This window comes from Epargyreus clarus, unplaced genomic scaffold (assembly GCF_041222505.1).
Source record: "Epargyreus clarus isolate Ecla_fem2 unplaced genomic scaffold, WU_Ecla_fem_2.2 ptg000008l, whole genome shotgun sequence".
NCBI classification, from domain to species: domain Eukaryota; kingdom Metazoa; phylum Arthropoda; class Insecta; order Lepidoptera; family Hesperiidae; genus Epargyreus; species Epargyreus clarus.
In genome coordinates, this window is record NW_027332216.1 from 2,544,543 (window position 1) to 2,562,355 (window position 17,813).

The 17,813-nt window shown below is 34.8% G+C and overlaps 2 protein-coding genes across 3 annotated transcripts in view; one reads left to right on the top strand and one right to left on the bottom strand.

Moving 5' to 3' along the window:
* Window positions 1-203: 203 nt before the first annotated feature.
* LOC140744111 (uncharacterized) lies at window positions 204-8,838 on the bottom strand. The gene is made up of 5 exons (XM_073075585.1): window positions 8,468-8,838; window positions 4,046-5,472; window positions 3,526-3,730; window positions 1,668-1,843; window positions 204-1,188 (listed from the first exon to the last, which is right to left on the bottom strand). The coding sequence occupies exons 1-5, from the start codon at window positions 8,607-8,609 to the stop codon at window positions 298-300; spliced, it is 2,841 nt and encodes a 946-aa protein (XP_072931686.1). The 5' UTR covers window positions 8,610-8,838; the 3' UTR covers window positions 204-297.
* Window positions 8,839-9,440: 602 nt separating this feature from the next.
* The window catches only part of stv (BAG domain-containing protein starvin), a 34,717-nt gene continuing 26,344 nt past the window's right edge, over window positions 9,441-17,813 (top strand). The window contains exons 1-2 of one of the 2 annotated variants that reach the window (XR_012102526.1): window positions 9,441-9,618; window positions 9,992-10,054. Coding sequence is in view for 1 of the 2 variants with exons in the window: in XM_073075589.1 (XP_072931690.1) it covers window positions 9,595-9,618 (24 nt within the window). In the remaining variant the exon portion in view is untranslated. The remainder of the gene's footprint in view (window positions 9,619-9,991; window positions 10,055-17,813) is intronic. The other variant, XM_073075589.1, reaches the window with a different exon arrangement.

Below are 17,813 nucleotides of genomic sequence, written 5' to 3' on the forward strand. Positions count from 1 at the left end.
TTTCTCCAGAACCCATCGATGGATCCTAACCATATTTAAATGGGACCAACTTCCAGCTCGTCTCTATACAATAAAAAAAGAATGATTAAAATCGGTCCACTAACGGCAGAGTAATTCGTGTACTACATAAAAAAAAAAGATACCGGCCGAATTGATAACCATCTCCTTTTTGAAGTCCGTTAATTAAATTCAAACTCAGTGTGTACTTTAGTAAAAATATAATGACAAATCTCATAACAAATACATCATGTACTTATTTAAAACGACAATATCAATGCACTTATGTCTATAACAATCTCAGTAACAATCTAAGGAATTAATATCATTTTTAACTTCGTATAATCCCAGAACATCGTCTAGAAGCGATGTAAAGCTCTTTATTCCGTCTTTCCAATTCTTTTTCTGTTCGATCACAGCCTCAAAGTCTTTACTTTTGAGAAACGAGACGAATAAGTAAGGCGACGCAAACTTTAATAATCTGGTTTGATTAATTGTTGGCATTTCTTGTTCTTCATTTTGTAAGTTCATTCTTCTTTCGTATATCTGCGCTAGTAGGTTCATATCATCCGCGTTTAGAATACCCTCAATCACATTGTCAGCGACTAAGGTCGAATTCGAGCTTGACGCTTGATCTACGTTCTCGCTGTTAAGATGGGGCAGTTTTATTTGGCACAAGAGCTCATCGACAGTCGCCGGCTCCCCTTCGATCTGTTTCAAGTTTTCAGGTACCTTGTACGTGTTAAGGATTTCAAGCAGCTCGTAAGATATCGACAACGCGCACTCCATTATATCGAGTTCTGTTTCATCGTGCAGCAGTTTCACCAAAACAGTCAAACACCCTATGGCCGACAGCTCGTCCAATATTCTTGTTAATCTCCTCTGAATCTCTTTTTCGTTGAGAGTTACGATTTTCCTGGTTTCCCTTGAAAATGTTACTGGTGGGAAGGTCCCGTCCAGCATTCCCTGGTCGTTTAGCAACGATTGAATGATAATTCGCCAGAACTTCAAGGAAGTCAGTTGGACTTCCCAATGAAAGTCGTTCAGCGCAGCCGTCACCATGTGTTCGTAGAGAGTTCGCTTAAAATTTGACGATAGTTTTGTGTTCTGATAAATCTCACAAAGCACGGTACAGGCTTCTTTGCGCACTATGCCTTCTTGGTTAGTTGACAGTGTGTGCAGGAGAAGGTCCTGTGAAATAAAATAAAATTTAAATAGCTTAAGCAATATGTGTATTAAAAATCGTCTTAAATGGTTATTGCTTAATCTACAACTAAACTTTAAAATTTGACTGTGACAAAAAATAACTGTAAAATCTCACAATCTAAGGATTTAATCAAAATACAAGCGTGCTTCATAGATTCATGCTTTCATAGATTAGTACTACTAATCAATGGCGTTCTTGTAGCGTTATCTCTATAGAATACGTACAGCACGGTAAGCCTAAGTTACGTTCAGATGCTAATCGCTTGCAAAGTATATTTCGACATTCGCTCCGTGTCCGAGATTTGTCTCGACCCCTCCCTCCCCCTTGTTGCATAGAGTCGGGAAACTTGCCGAGGCCCCATTCTCCCTCACGTGAGATTGGATGTGATTAGGATGTACTCATAAGTAATCTTTAACACAACAATCAGATTCTCTTCTAAATATAATGAATTGTTGAATCTCACCAGTATATTAGGAAACTCCTGCTTCAGTTGCTCCCATATGTTGTGCATCCTGGTGGCGGCCGCCAGACACTTCAGCGCCGACACGCGCACGTAGAACTCGTGGTCGTTGAACGCTATCGTCGCCGCCACGTTTATCAGACTGTTCGCTGCTATTTGCTTTTGGAACGGTGGGAACTCTGTTGAAAAGAAACTTACATTGTATCAAAGGCATTCAGATTTTCCTGCGACAGAAATACTAGACAGCGAGTACAACACCTTTGATTTATGTCGGTTACTACGCCCATGAACATCTGGTACTAATTTCCTATATAATAGGAGTTTTATTTAATATTAAACAAAAATACTTTGCACCTCTTATATTGTATGTTAGTACTTCGAGATACATATTTCTATTCAAAGCTAAAAACTAAATATTATTAATTTCTTCAAGGTCATTCTTCTCCCTTCTAGAGCTTCGCCCCAATGACGTCGGGGTAAAGGTACGTAACAAATCTGTGATCTACATTTTTTTATATTTACATTCATTAATCACGAGGAAAATTACGTTTTGAACGTAAAGAAAGAAAAAATGTTTCTCTAAAAAAATGTTTGTCGAATTATATGTATATGTTCGTAAAATAGTTTGTACGATTCTACATATCCGTTGTCATGCAAACCTAACTGTAAGCCGGCATTTTGCTGCAACATTATCACAGTTTCATAATAACCTTAGAACTGATAACGTCGAGAATGCCACCGAATATCAGCCATCCAGCGACTGAAATTGATAGTAGTTATATCGATACATTATATAGATATTACATCAAATAATGTCTCCTAACACTTGAATTTGAGAACACATAATAGCAACAGTTGACAAATAATTAATACTGATTACGAGACCAAGTATGAGTCGAACTCATGCACGGAGGGTTTGGTGCTACTACCAAATTATCTATTTTTTCAGTATTTGTTAGTATAAGTGACAATGCAATAGATAAACCGAAAAATTCCTGTTCCATGTTGGATTCCCGGCCCAAACAGATATCTGAACGACGAATTTAGATCTGTCCTGGATTAAGAAGTTTATGTATTTATCTTTGTGTGATCATGGCATCCACGACACACGCAAATACAAGTGAGGGTCTTTGAGTGTAGAAACCACATTTATCTATTTATTATGTATACATTTTTTTAAATATATTCGTACGATATGCTACGATAAGAATTACATACAGGAATATTTTCTACTTGGCCTGCGCCTCAGAGATAACGTGTTTCACAATTGATATCGGTCGTCCGTAAGTGTTACCTTGTAACTTGTAATGACGCAATGCTGTTTGTATGATCATAGCTTTTTTTCTTTAATTGATAGCAGGCTGATAAGCTTTCTATGTAAGAAGGGGTCTTTCCCATACCCAAAAAATATGTTACCTACACATATGAGTATGGGAAAGACGAAAAATATTATACCTACATAACACACCTACAAATTTCTGTGGTACTTCTGTACAAAATTAATTTACTTAATACAAGTAATATTTAATTTTTTCAGGCTAGAATTATTTTCTATTGCAATAGAAACAACAAACTCAATTGTGTTCTGGGTTGAAAGGTGTGGCAAGAGAAACACAGGAGGCATTCGCACGTATTCTTCACGGATAGCAACATTTACGTCTATGTCTGACTAACTAGATATATTGAAGACATAATCAATCCTATTTGGGATCGACTGCAAATGCTCATCGGCGGTACTAACCTTACAATCAGGTGGACTACTCGGGTCATACTCAATTACTCATTCAATAGAATGAGTAATTGAGTAACGAAATATCGTATAAAAATATGGGAGTAATAGAGGGGTTAAAATAATACTTACTGATATAAGATATCTCCGTGCAGACCAACAGCAGTTCCAACGCCGAATCGCGCACCTCCCAGTTGTAATCGTGCATCTTCATGTAGATGAGCTTGCCCAGCTCGTGCATGCAGGAGCCTGGCTTCGTCTCCAGCAGGAGGGACAGGTTCGGAGGCAGAAACTTCTTCACCGTCAGTGTTATCACGTTTAAGGCTGTCATTACAAACTGCAATGGGAATTATGATGTTTAATAATGATGTTTAAGAATGAGACAAATAACAGTCAAATTTAGTTTGCCTGTAAGACATAAGACAGTTAACGTAAGATGCGTAATAGAAACAAATATTTTTTGTAACTTTATTTTTCTAATCTGCCCTCAGCTTATTCAGAATCAATACAATATGATTGCTCATACGTCAATAAATTTTCATATGTACCATTACAACCGGGAGTTACCTCCCAAAATCGACTCATAATTTAGAAGCAATCAAATTAAAATTTAATTGAGTGTAGGAATGTAAAACTTGATAAAGTAACAAACCTTACTAGATAGATGCGGTCTCCTCAAAATATTATAAACGACACTGTACAGACTTAGTACTTCGAAACTCTCCTGCCAATTGATATTAAAGTTCTTCACTAGAGCCAGCAAAGTGTCTAAAACGTACGTCATCACGAGCACCTTCTCCTGATTGTCTTCAGGCACCTCCGTACTCATCTGGTCATGCTCATCTATTGGATCATACTCCTTGAGAACGTAGAATAACGCTTGAAACATCAAATTCGCTTGTTCATTGCCCACATTATTCTTCAGACACGTCAGCTTCTTCACACTTTGTAACGTAACTGTTTGGGTGTCCAACTGCAGGATGAGATCTCGTAACGCGTACGCCGCTCTAGCTGTGTGTTCACAAGTATAGTTCAACATCTTCACAATAAATGCATTGACGACTTCATTGTCCTTATTCGCCTTTTTGCTGCTCTGTGTCGCATATACCAGCGAGGGGACAAGACAAATGACGAGCAACTGATTCTGTATACATAGATTTTTGCCAGGGTCTTCGCACACCGAAGTATCCACATTTCGCCAAAGTTTACCCCATATCAAGTTACACAAGTTGCAAAAATCGAAAACTAATCCAGGGTATCTCCGTTGGATTAAATATTGGATAATATTAAAGTAAGTCACGCTCACGTCCACAAAATCTTCCTTATCGTATTTTACTTTTGGCAACATTGGTTTCGTCTGAAATATTTTGGCAATAGTTGCCCAAAATATCAGTTTCGTACCGAGGGAACAGATATCCTCCCTTCTCATTCTGTCTAACATTACGTAGCAATTTGCCGAAATTTTAAATTCATAAAGGACCAACTCCACAATTATACTGGGCATCTTAATACGATTCTCACAGCTTAGAATAGACACCAGTATTTGCAACATTGGCTCGATTGTTTTACATATTTCGTCCTCCTCTTCGCTGCTCATAGAATCCATTTTTATAAATTCGAAATCTCTTAAGGGATTCATAATGTGAGACAGTATTTCTTTAATGTTAGTTCTATCGCCTAAATCGTTTAGTTTCCAAAGGAATGAAGCAGCAAATTTATATGTTTGACGTACAACAAACACAGTTCTCTTTTCATTGCAGACCGATAATATTTCCTTCCAGACACCTGCTTCTAGCAACCAAATTATTCCAGAGTTGTGATTGACGAGGGCCAAAGCAACATTCATGTAAGCCACCCTCAAACTTGAGCTCATAGTCGGAGAATTTATTTCCTTCAACCCATGGACAATTATGTCACTGGATTTTGAGATTATCCTCGAAAAATTGACTTCTCCTTCAGACACCATGGCGAGCATCCGTATGAGGAACACTTTGATTGAATCATGATACTCGTCTAATTTGACTATTGCTTCGTTAATCAGTTCTGGCCAAATAGGCAATGATTCAACATACGAAACCTCTGAAAGAAAAAAATATCAAAAAATATTATTTAATAAAGTTTCTATAACTTGGAATATCTTTTTGACATCATTTTAAACAATGAAACAACGCTACAAAGGCTATGTTTGAGAACGTTGTTTGAGAAACAACTCAACTAGACTTTGATTCCTGTAACAATAATTTCTTATCTTGATTTACAGTTGGCTGGTAGTCCTAACTCAAATATTCAGTACTTCTGCACGTTATTTACTTATATTTATAATGAATGGTACATCATAAATATGGGTAATATTTAAAGAGTAATTATATTTTAATAGTCTAAAAATATCTTGGAAATTGTGCGAGTCGTGTGGTAACGAAAGTTGAAAGCAGTGGTATAGTAGTAAAAAAATCGCCGTAAAAATGCGGCAGAGAATGTGTTTAATCAACCCTAATTTAAAACCAAAATGATATCTGAATAATACTTTAATTGGATATAATACCATAAAACTACGAATAAAGATGGTCCGTTGTGGTTCGACTCCAACGGCGTTACCACCACGCTTATTTTTAACGAACAGCAGTGTTAAGCGCTGCCGTGTTCTGGTTTGAAGGCTGTATTAAGGGAGACATACTTTTCCGAGATGTTTCAGTTTATTTCTCAGGGGTAACAACGGATCTGTGGCCGAACTCAGTTAGGAATCTAATCTTATCTGTGCTTGATTATAGATGTACATGGGCGGCAAAAGCCATTAACCGTCATACGGATTGCATGTTCGTCTACTACTTCCATATTTTAAAAAGAGACCGCAATATCAATATTAAGGTCATACGAAAACATCTAAATCGTAGTTCAATAAAATAAAATATCCTATCGATTTTTCTTTATTATCTAACTTCAAAAGTGTCGATCTTACCCTGACCCGTTCGAAATATATATAAATATGTATAGACCTCACATCTGTATTTACAAACTGCCTTATCGATTGACTGGCAAACTTTATATAGACGGCTGATAAGGTAGCCACATGGACCCACAATTTTGCAAATCACTGGTGTATTATTAATAAGTATTAATTTCCCAAGTTAAATAGTAACCTGCTGAGTCATTTGGTTACTGGAGAAATAATATATTTCATGTCATTGTCTGATAAGTATTTTATTACAGGCATTATAAAGGCCAAATGTACATAACTGTTACTACAAATAATAATAAGTAGGGTTAGTTGGGGTATGTCGGACAGATTTTTAATGAGTTGAAGTTTAACAATCGACATTGGTCACAATACTGAATTATAATGGGGCATGTCCAGATATAAACTTTTAAAAAATCTTAAAGGATAAAGATACCTCGAAGAGACCTTATACAGGCGAAACAGAAATATTAATGGGTATACAAATAAATGTATATATTTTTTTATTATACCGCGTTCTTCTAACAGGCTAAGAAAATATAGAAAATAATTTAAGTGTAAAATATTTGGACACATTTATTTATTTATTTATTTATTCACAACTTACATCTAACATTACAGGAAAAAAATCCTAATGCGTTAGTGTAGCTTAAAAATAACAATAATTGACGTCCAAATTACATAAAATATACAATATACATAATATATACAAGTAAACTAATTAATAATTTTCAATTACATGGAAGGCTACCCTCGTGAACTCTCCAAGTGTGCAACAGAACAAGTCGATATGGTCTGCTATAGTGTTAAGTGTGCGCAATGCTCGTGTTAAGGGTGCGTCGCGCATCAGGTTGGTGCGTGCGTGTGGCAACGCCATATGACCAACATATGATGCAATATAATTAAAAATTAGTACAGAAACTATCAGAAATTTGGCTCCCATCAGTTCACATCAGAATTGTATTCTAAGAGATATTATGGAAACCTTGTTTCTATGTCAAATAACAAATTTAAAATTTTCAGTCAAATTTTTTAAATGTTACTAGTTGCAGTTCCAATCTGCTCGGAATGATATTAGTTTTTATTATGTTCTTATTAGCTTGATTTGTATATATGTATGTAACGGAATCTTTAAGTTGGATTTTTAACCCACTTTGAATGGTGAGGTTCATTCAAAATTTCGAATAATTATCAAGTACCAATGACAATACCCAGTTTTAATCATTTTGTTCCATTTCCGTTATCAGGATCATCGGGATTTATAATTTTTGAGGTGTTTCAAGCCCCGAAGAGAATGCTATTACATATGGTATTCAACAAAATCAATACAACATATTATTGGGTAAATTTTATTAACAGTGATAGTGGTTGGCAATTAAATTACTTTATTATGAAATATTTTGTCAAAAAATTGTTTCTAAAGTAATATGAAAACCTTTTATAAAAAGTAATGCAACTTATTTAAATGTGCAATCATTTATAAGTCACTAACATTTAGTTGATATTTACTTTGTAAAATTAAAATAGCACATATACATTCAGTTGAACTGACGGGACATAGTCACTGGCCCATTTTATTCAATTCTAAATAACATTGCAGACCTACCCTCAGATTCTGCCTCAGTCGGCTATGGATGAATTGCTACCCCTGAGGGCTAAATTTAAATACCTTTTATAAGTTAACATTACCACAACATTCAAACAATAACGCATCTGTGTTTCAAAGTGCTGTTCTATTCTAGCAACGAGAAGCATTACATATCACTATTCTGTATTCAAACCAGTACGAGAACTCATAAGTTATATGAATAAAGTTTATGCTAGTCATTGGAGCAGTCAACCTGATAATGTCCCATTGATGGCATGAGTTTCTCCTCAATATAAGAGAAATTAGCCCATAGTTCAACACTGTTCAAGTGCGATTTTACACTCCTTTAAAAACATTGGAAAAACAAGTATTAAACCCTAATAAAAACATAATTTCAACATATCAGAGGTGCAAGCCTGCAATTCAAACTGAATAATCAAACCATTGCTGTTTATAGTATTAATCTGCAATAAAATTTAATTAATTTCTAATCAAAAGGTTAAGACTAAGAGGTTAAATGATTATAAACTCACCAGGATCGGAGCAACTTATTTTGTTGAAAAAATTATCCACATAATAACTGTCCATAACATAATTAGGCTGTGCAATCTTCTGGAAAAGAAGTCTAAGTTTGTTTTGCACAGTCGCATGCTCTAAAGTGATGTTATAATTCATGATGTTTTTTGTAAATATTTTACAACATATCACAAGTACTTCACGGAGTTTTGAAACGAATTTCCGGCTCCAACTGAGGTCCTATCATTATGTAAACCACATGATCGGGCGCCAAACGAAATCACGCACGGAAAATGGATTTATCGCTACAATTACCTACCAAAATTAAAAATTCACAAACGAATTACCTACAACCTACGACTCAAACTCAAATGACAAATTTGGCAAGTGATTATCTTATCTTTGACAATTTTGACATTGGGTTGTCATTAAGGATGGTCGAAACTTTGAAAATGCAACATAAAACAAGCGATTTGCCGAAATGAGAGACTGACAACCAAACTTTACGTATTACCAGATTATCTTATACTTATATACATTGATATATGTAATTTATAAATGAAATTCCTATTTTTATTTCTCAGCTATGTTGAAAATATGAATAGTACTTAAGAATTGAAGGTTTTAAACTATTTAAAATTTGTTTTCCGTGTATTTACATTATATTCCAATGAAAGCGCTTCATTTTTTAAAATATCGCGTAATAATATAATATATTTAATACTACATATTATTAAAGTGCTTTCATCGTGTACTATGTCTTTAACGCAAATAATATCTCGTCTATAACTTTTTATAGTCTTTTGTCTATGAGTACTTTTATTATTTCTTTATAATTATTTTTATAATTCAGGAATTATTTGGAAAAAAATAAACATTTTATTAAAATTATTGATGAAAACAATGTCTAAAGAGTATCACTCTATTTATTCACTTAACTTTTTAACCTATCGTGAAACGGAGTGGAAATGTGATTGTTCTAGAATAGGCATCGCTGCGCTGTCAGTGTCAATTTTTGTTCGCCGAGAGCAGGCTGAAGAAGTTGTTGAGAAATAGTGAAGTGCAGTGAACACGAGTGGTGTTATTTTACGTATAAAACATTCGTTTATGCTAATACTGTGCGGAGTTTGTGTTAGTGACTGAAATGCCCCTTCGAGGTACATCTTTCGTAAGTAGAGTTTTATTGTCACCCGATATGCGCTTTCCTCAGTTTTAGGTGCACATCATGCTTGCACGCTTTTAACGATTAATGCGGCATATTATGCAACTATTTGTGCATGTTGGCCGTCCATTCACATTGTTTACTAACTGCGTCGACAGGTTGAATCGCCTACAACTGCACTGATGATTTTCAGTTTCGTTCGCTTGGTGGCTTCAGCTGCAACATATCATTGGCTCGTGTCCAAGTGTAGTATCCTTGACTGTGTAATAACTAGACATCGGATTATATGCACTAAATTTTTTTCAAAATTGCACTGAATCATTTTGGTTAAATCTGGTTGTCTGGTGATGCAACGGTCTGATTTGGTGGTCTTCCACAGGACGGTTGATGCCTGCCAATAACACAAGTGCTCCCGAGTGCCTTCTAACCGCCTGTTTGTGAGGTCAGTTGAATTTTCCATGTGTCTATTTGTCTATTATTTATACATACAATTAGAACTCTGTAATGAAACTTGTAGGATGAGCAATTTCTTTAATATCCGCCTAAAATTGTATTGTGTATTCTGCTTGGTTCTAAGGGAAAGCAACATATTATGTGCTATTGACTGATATATTATTATTTGGAATCAGAGGCAGCTAGGAAAGAATTTATATGATATGTACCTCATAATGTAAGTACCTAGTATTGTCAAAGGAATTCAATAAAAAAAATATGTATTGATTATATTTAGTGTACTTTTAAACCATAATCAAGGGCATTAACTAGTTACAAATTTCAGATGGATCCTAAAGAGTTTTTATTGTATGTATATTTGATGTGTATCCTATATGATGTCTTTTATCCATTTAGGTTCGGTGTTGGTACATTATATGTTGGATGGGTGGTCTGAAAACTATACTTTTAATATGTATTTGAAAGTCAATGTAAATAAGATTATGTGTATATAAAATTTTGATCTAGAAGGAACTAGAACAGCATAATTATGTAATTTCCTGTACATACACTTACCATGTTCTATGTCAGATTAATATTTGTATTATAATTATTGTAAAGAGGACAGCTGATAGTATTGTCTATTACATGTAACATATAAATAGTTAAGACAAAAAATGTTTCAATATTCTTTTGAGAGTTAAAAACATTTTTGTGGGACAGTCAAAATGTGGAATCTGTTGATTAACTTTTTGTTGATTAAATTTTATATCAGACTTGGGTCTAGACTGCATGCCCAATCTTAGAATTTGACTAAATAACATACTAGACATAGGAAATCCTTTGTGATTAGACTAGAGGCACCACTACTACACCTATGCCTCTGTGTTCAAGTTTAAAATATGTGGCAATGGAGATACAGTTATATAAGCCTTTTTAAACTTAGTCAAGCATTGAATCTGTGGGCAAACTAAGATAGGATTCCAGCCTTATCTGGGGTTGATTACAATTATCCATGGATAGCAGTGGTCTCTGTTCACTTACCAAAAGACTCAGCTATGTTTTAAAGAAATATAAGAAACATATTTATATTGATTTAACAGCATAATAGAGGCTTATCAAGCAAACTTAAAACTAAAACAGCTAGGTGCTAACAAGTGCTAAAATGAAGTATGACATAGCGAATATGTCATCATACTGATAATGAATCGTCTGACTAGATTGTAATCATATAAATTATCTTTGAGGATAATTTAGTCCACCTAATGCGGACATTATGATAAAGTTGTTTTAAATTAGCTGATTTATGTTGTATGTTTTTATCATAATCATTATTTCTATTGTATTCTACTCAAGTTATTATGTTAATTAATACAATTTTTGTTTCAAAATTATTATTCTATGTAACTTTTTGACTGCAGCTGAATGGTACACTATCTAGTAATAAGAAGGTACCTACAATATTTTATGGTTTAACTTTGGCATAAGTATAGCAGCATAAAGTCAGCCTTGTAAGGACTCAAGTATTTTTATTCTATTTCAAATTGGTTACTAATTTTCATTGGAAGTCACCAATTATGCATGACTCAAGTTTCCAACTACTGTTACATAAAATAACTTATGTTAGCTTGAAGAAAGGCCCTTCATATTGTGTAACTGAGTCACCTTTCACTGAATATAATACATAAATAATTACACAATCAAGTGTGACTTTTTCATGGAGAAAGTTTCTAAGTATTGCATGTGTAACCATATTTATGCCTTGGCCACATGAGAACTAATAACACTGCATAGCAAACATTGTAAATATGAAACATTTACAGTTAAACTGATGACTAGTTATTATAGATTGCAATAAGGCTACACAATGATGCATAAATAATTTTAATGATGATTTGCAAAATGAGAATTACATTTTTACAGTATTATACCAATAATAATTTTCGTTTTAATTTTTTTATAGGTTTAAAACATCTATGTGAGTATTATTATATGGTGGCTTAATTAGTCTAGTGGGCTGCATTAATTGTTATAGATGGTAATGGTAGTTACCTGATAAGATACAGATATGATAACAAACATACTAACAGTCCTGTAATAATGTTTAATCTGAATTTTTCCTAGAAGCTTACAGATGTCGCTTGGTTATGAGTACCACAATAGAATATAATAATTATTAGTTTCCTTTGATAGACTAAAGTATTAAAACTAGTCGTTTTAGTACGTTGTAGTAATGTTAACATGTTAGTGATGATATGAAAAAATATTTTTACATATTTTTTTTTAACCTGCTGCAATATTCAGTTTTATTAAAATTGTATAATAATGAGCGGAAACTTTGAAATGATTCTGCGTTTGTGTTGCAACTACATTGTCTGATACAATGATTCTAAAATATTTAGCCAATATTTTCGCCCAACATTTTTTTGTTTCTACCGAGTGCCAAGCAATTAATCTCTCGATTGTGATGCCGTAACCTTTATGTTCTCGTGTAGCTAGAGGACTAATATGCTCCATTTCAATTCTTTGTACCGAGTCTCCTCGCAACCTTGGCTTTTCTGAGAATAATGCTCAGGTGCTTGTGTCATTCGGATTCCGAAGCTGATTGTTTATGTTGCAGTACAGTCGCGTGCTGTACGGTATGACGTGTTTTGTATCTGTACAGGCGGTAATCGTTGTTGTATCATAAAGTAAAGGCGAGGATAATGGACGATTAGCTTTGCGGTCCAAATTTTCGTCAGTTATTTGGAAACGCGTCTGGGGGAATGGTGGAATGATAGAGCGGTAAAATATTAATAAATAATCGAGGATTGTTGGCAATACAGTCTAGTAAAAATAACTAGATAATTATCTAAAAAGAAAACACGTCTGTTCACAAGTACTACCACCGCTACAATTTAGATGAATCTAACGGCATCTCATACCTATAACATTCGTCAACCGTTTAGGCTGAAGGGCGTCCCAAGAAAAAGACATACATACACGAAAAACATTACCTTCCGCAGTCGGATAAATACAATAATGAAATGTACTGGAAAGTTACTGATGTCAAATACATTCGTACATAATTTTACACGAATATAGCAGTTTAAAGTTTAAATATCTCTTCAACATAAACAAGACAAATATAGTCATACTACAAATACAGTCAAATATCTTGTATAATTTAGACATGAATACTAAAGTTGCCTTTTTCAAATGTCTCACAATTTGTTAACACTGACATTACATTCCGTAACATATGAGCGAGTCGAGAAGGTCATGTGTCGCTTTTGTCATTTTTTCAGACGAGAATATTTTAAGTATAAATCATAAATCAAGTCCTACGTCGGTTATTAATACATCAACATTTGATTTATAAACTGTGTACTACCTACATGTACATAAATAAGGAATGCCTAACTTGGCGTGTTCTAGTTGCCATAACAATATTTCTTCATGTTAATCGCCTTATTCTAACTCCAGTAAGGGCCCGAGCAGACTAGCTGTTTTTTGCATCGGCGATTAACGATTTTCGAGTACAGCGGTCGAAGGCTACTCTCAGCACATTTTTAAGCACCCGTCGCAGGTGCTTGGACACTCCATGCAACAAACGTACGCGATGCAACATGAATGCAGTCGCTAAAACGCGCGTTAACGTTACTGCGACTGAAAATGCAGCTTGTGATGATACAGCATCGGCGCAATCGCCAAAACGCGAACCACTGACGCTAAAAGTCGCTAGTTTGGTAGAGACGTTATGCAGGGCCGTCGATCAATTTTCTATATCTAATATGCCTAACGTAGTTACCGTTTTTGCAATGCGTGCATTACATTATGCATGCCGAGAACGGTCTCGTTCAGTGATGTAGATGACAGTCAGTCGTGGACGCTGACATGTTGTTAATTTACAAGCGCCTTGTTCGGATTATTTTTATTAGTCGATGCTATTTTTATGTAGCATGTCGTGTATACAGCTGTATTTTTTTAAGAAAATCCGTTTGCGGCTGTATCTTTGTATATAATGCTCAATACCGAACCCAAACAGACAGTAACAAACGCTTTGTTTATGAGAAGCTTTTACTTTATCCTTAGGAATAAGAAGACATCTGTGGCCTCAGGTGGAACACTTATCTTATCTGGGGATGGTTACAGATGTCCATAAGAGCTAGTTGCCACTTACCATTAATGGGACTGTATGCTCGTTTACTCTAATATTACAAAAGCTCGTTGGCCCCAATATCACAAAAAAGTAAAACATCCTTCCGTAACCATTTCTCATTGCAATTGTACACACTATGTAAACACAGGAAATTCCAGAGCCACGCATGTATATAACATTATTGTAGTAATTTGAATATGAGAGTATGTCACTAATAAATTTCTTATGTAATTGTATTATAAAACTTAAAAATTACATTTCGTATTAATTGGTCACTATGGGTATTGGTAATAAATTCCAAGAATACCGGACAGTTACCTAAAGTACATAGCAGATACGTTGATAACGTTGAGACAAAAGTTGGAACGCCTTGGATTAGTATGTCTCCCTTAAACCAGAACACAATAGATTTTAAAAATGCTATTATAAGGCAGAAATGAGCGGCGGTGGTGCCTGTCGCCGTCGCATCACAAAAAACCTTTACCTAAGTACTAAAGTTAAATCTTCTACCGCTGTGTATCAGCCATCTTAAGCGGCTACGATAGCAGGTCTACAGAAAAAGGAATCTAGTATAGAACAATGCAGAGTGAGCCTCCTCGTATACCGTGGTTTATAAATGTTAAATTAAGCAGACGGTTACTTATTGTAGCTTTAAGTATCCGAGCTGGACATATGCCGCTAAATGTTTTTGGTTATTTAATGAAAAAGATACAGTCACCAAATTGTAAAAATTGTAATAAGCCAGAGGATGTCCTACATATATTATTGGAATGTAGCCTAAATAAAAGTAAAAGGGATGCATTGGTGAAAAATTTACGGGTGAATGTTAAAGTTAAAATGGGTCAAAAATGGCCTGAATTGCTTCGAGAAAATACTGGTACGGCCGTGCCGCTTTTTTTTTGGCTGGACTTGGCGATGGCACTGCCGTGCCTCCAGATTATAAACTATTGGGATAAAAATAAATTAATGATCAAAATGTTTTCATTAATAAGGTCAATACAAATAAAGATAGGACGACAAATATGAATGATTGCTAACATATGGCAAGGTACCAATAGTCTAATACCTAATTTGTCTTATTTTTAATTTGTTGTACCTAGGATACATTTTCTATGAGGTTGGTTTTCAGGTCACACTGTTGGTGCTTTTCAGAGTATTCTGGCAGATCCAACATCTACACAAGCTAAACGCGTATATGTTTTCATCAATGCTTCTCTTCGAAATAGAAAAATCTAATGTTTTGAGAAACTGTTTGAATATTTTAGTATTATTGTTATATATTTGTATGTCACTAGTGTTAGTTATAATGAAGTTGACTGAGATGATGATGAAATGAGATTTAAAAAAAAGGAACTGTAACTGTTATGACATGCACATTGCACATATTACCCTTACGTACGTGATCCAATCATCTGACACCATACGTCCGTCGTAACAATTTCACGTTTACTTTAATAGATCCATCCTGTAGCTATTGTTGACCACAGTTCACTTCGGTACATATTCGTGGGCGTATGATGCGCTTATAGATGGTACCTTTGAGTTTTATGAGTCTTTGCGGTTACAAATTGTTCCATTTACTTGTCGTCACTTTCCCGAAGCGATGCTTATGTGTGCGGATGTTGTGACCTGAAAACCAACCTCATAGAAAATGTATCCTAGGTACAACAAATTAAAAATAAGACAAATTAGGTATTAGACTATTGGTACCTTGCCATATGTTAGCAATCATTCATATTTGTCGTCCTATCTTTATTTGTATTGACCTTATTAATGAAAACATTTTGATCATTAATTTATTTTTATCCCAATAGTTTATAATCTGGAGGCACGGCAGTGCCATCGCCAAGTCCAGCCAAAAAAAAAAGCGGCACGGCCGTACCATTATTTTCTCGAAGCAATTCAGGCCATTTTTGACCCATTTTAACTTCGTTATATATAAAACTCCAAGCCTGAATTTTCAGTAACCAAGCCTGCATTGTATAAACACGGTATTTTGAAATTTCATTCAATTTGAATCAGTAGTTGAAAATTATAACTAGCCAAAGTTCTTTAATTTTGCCATTTGTTATTGTCCCATAATATTTAAGTCGATTTACTGATGGACCTTCATCAATCTTCATGACCAATTAATAAGTGTATTTTCTTGTCTCTATCGTACGTTAGAGAAATCAAGAGTGCAAGATAAGGAATGTAAGATAATATCTTCTACATACTAGTGTCATAGCTATTTTTGTCTAAGGCGTTGAGCTACTGCTTCTATGTGAAGTGGTAGTAGCTAACAAAAGCTGTTCAGGTTGAAAACGTTAAAATCGATTAAATGACCCATTACCAAATGTCATGACCCCATTACAACTCCTTCCGGAGCACAACAGTTCATCGTCTCCTCTATTGCTTCTATTTGCATCATCACTGAGAGAGATATACCTGTCTATCCATTCCAATCCAATCCAATGTGTTCTTCTATACAAATCCGACGACTCATCTTGACAAATTATATGAGGATCACATCTTTTCTACTTTATCGGGTTTATCTTATGCCCATATGAATATTTCATTGAAAATGCGTCTACGTGTCTTTGTCATTCCGTTGGGACGAATCATCGACCGTGAAGCGTAACATAACGCCTTGGTATCTTTAACATGAGGAAGCCTTACAATATATAACACATTTATTGTCACATACATACAATATTGAATGACATGTATCGGGCTATCGAGGTATTGAATAGAAAATGTGTTAGGTAATACTATAAACATTCCGAAGTGCTTAATATAAGCTAGACAGAATCTATCGATCTTACGCTGGCGTGCTTAACGTTTGCCTGTAACAAATTTTACGAGGCGGGCACTAAATAAAACAAACCTCTTAAATGCAACCGAATGTTGTAATATCCTATACAATTTATATGTGCATTGTGCATGTTAAAAATCATACTTTTTATACACGTCTAAAATTAGGATAAAATAGTACAGTAGATACTTTTAGCATGTTTTTAAATATGATATCACGTAAGCGATCTTATAAATGAGATTTAGGGATCATATATAAACATAACATTAAACACCATAATGCACTAATTTGTTTCCCTCGTATGCATCGCTTTTATGCATCGATTTCCTGTAAGGAATTTGCCACCTTGTCTCGTATTATCCTTCCGCGCTGTTAATTATACTTAACAATTTTCCGTGTTCTATGCATTTAATTAAATGCTACTATTAATTGTACATCAATGCCACGACCTGAATTTTTGTCGGTATCACATTGCCAGACGATACAAGTTCACAAGTTCAAGGCATAGCCAACGAGCTCGATTGCTAGCGACGGATCGATTGGACGCGGTCTGCGGTACTTTGTTAGTTGGGGTCGCCACCTGAGTACGGATCCAACTTTTGAACCTTGAAATAAAAGCGGCTCTTAGTTTTATTTTTCGCCATAAAATCTATACCGTTAGATTTGGATACTTCGAGTAAGCTAATATGTTTTACCAACGTAACCTATTGGAAATACCACTTGACTCATATCCTAAACGAAATCCAGTTTTACATCTAATCTTTAGCGACGTTGTAACCTCAAGTCAATAAATATGTACCTACAATTTGTATACGATTTGTACACTTCGTCTCA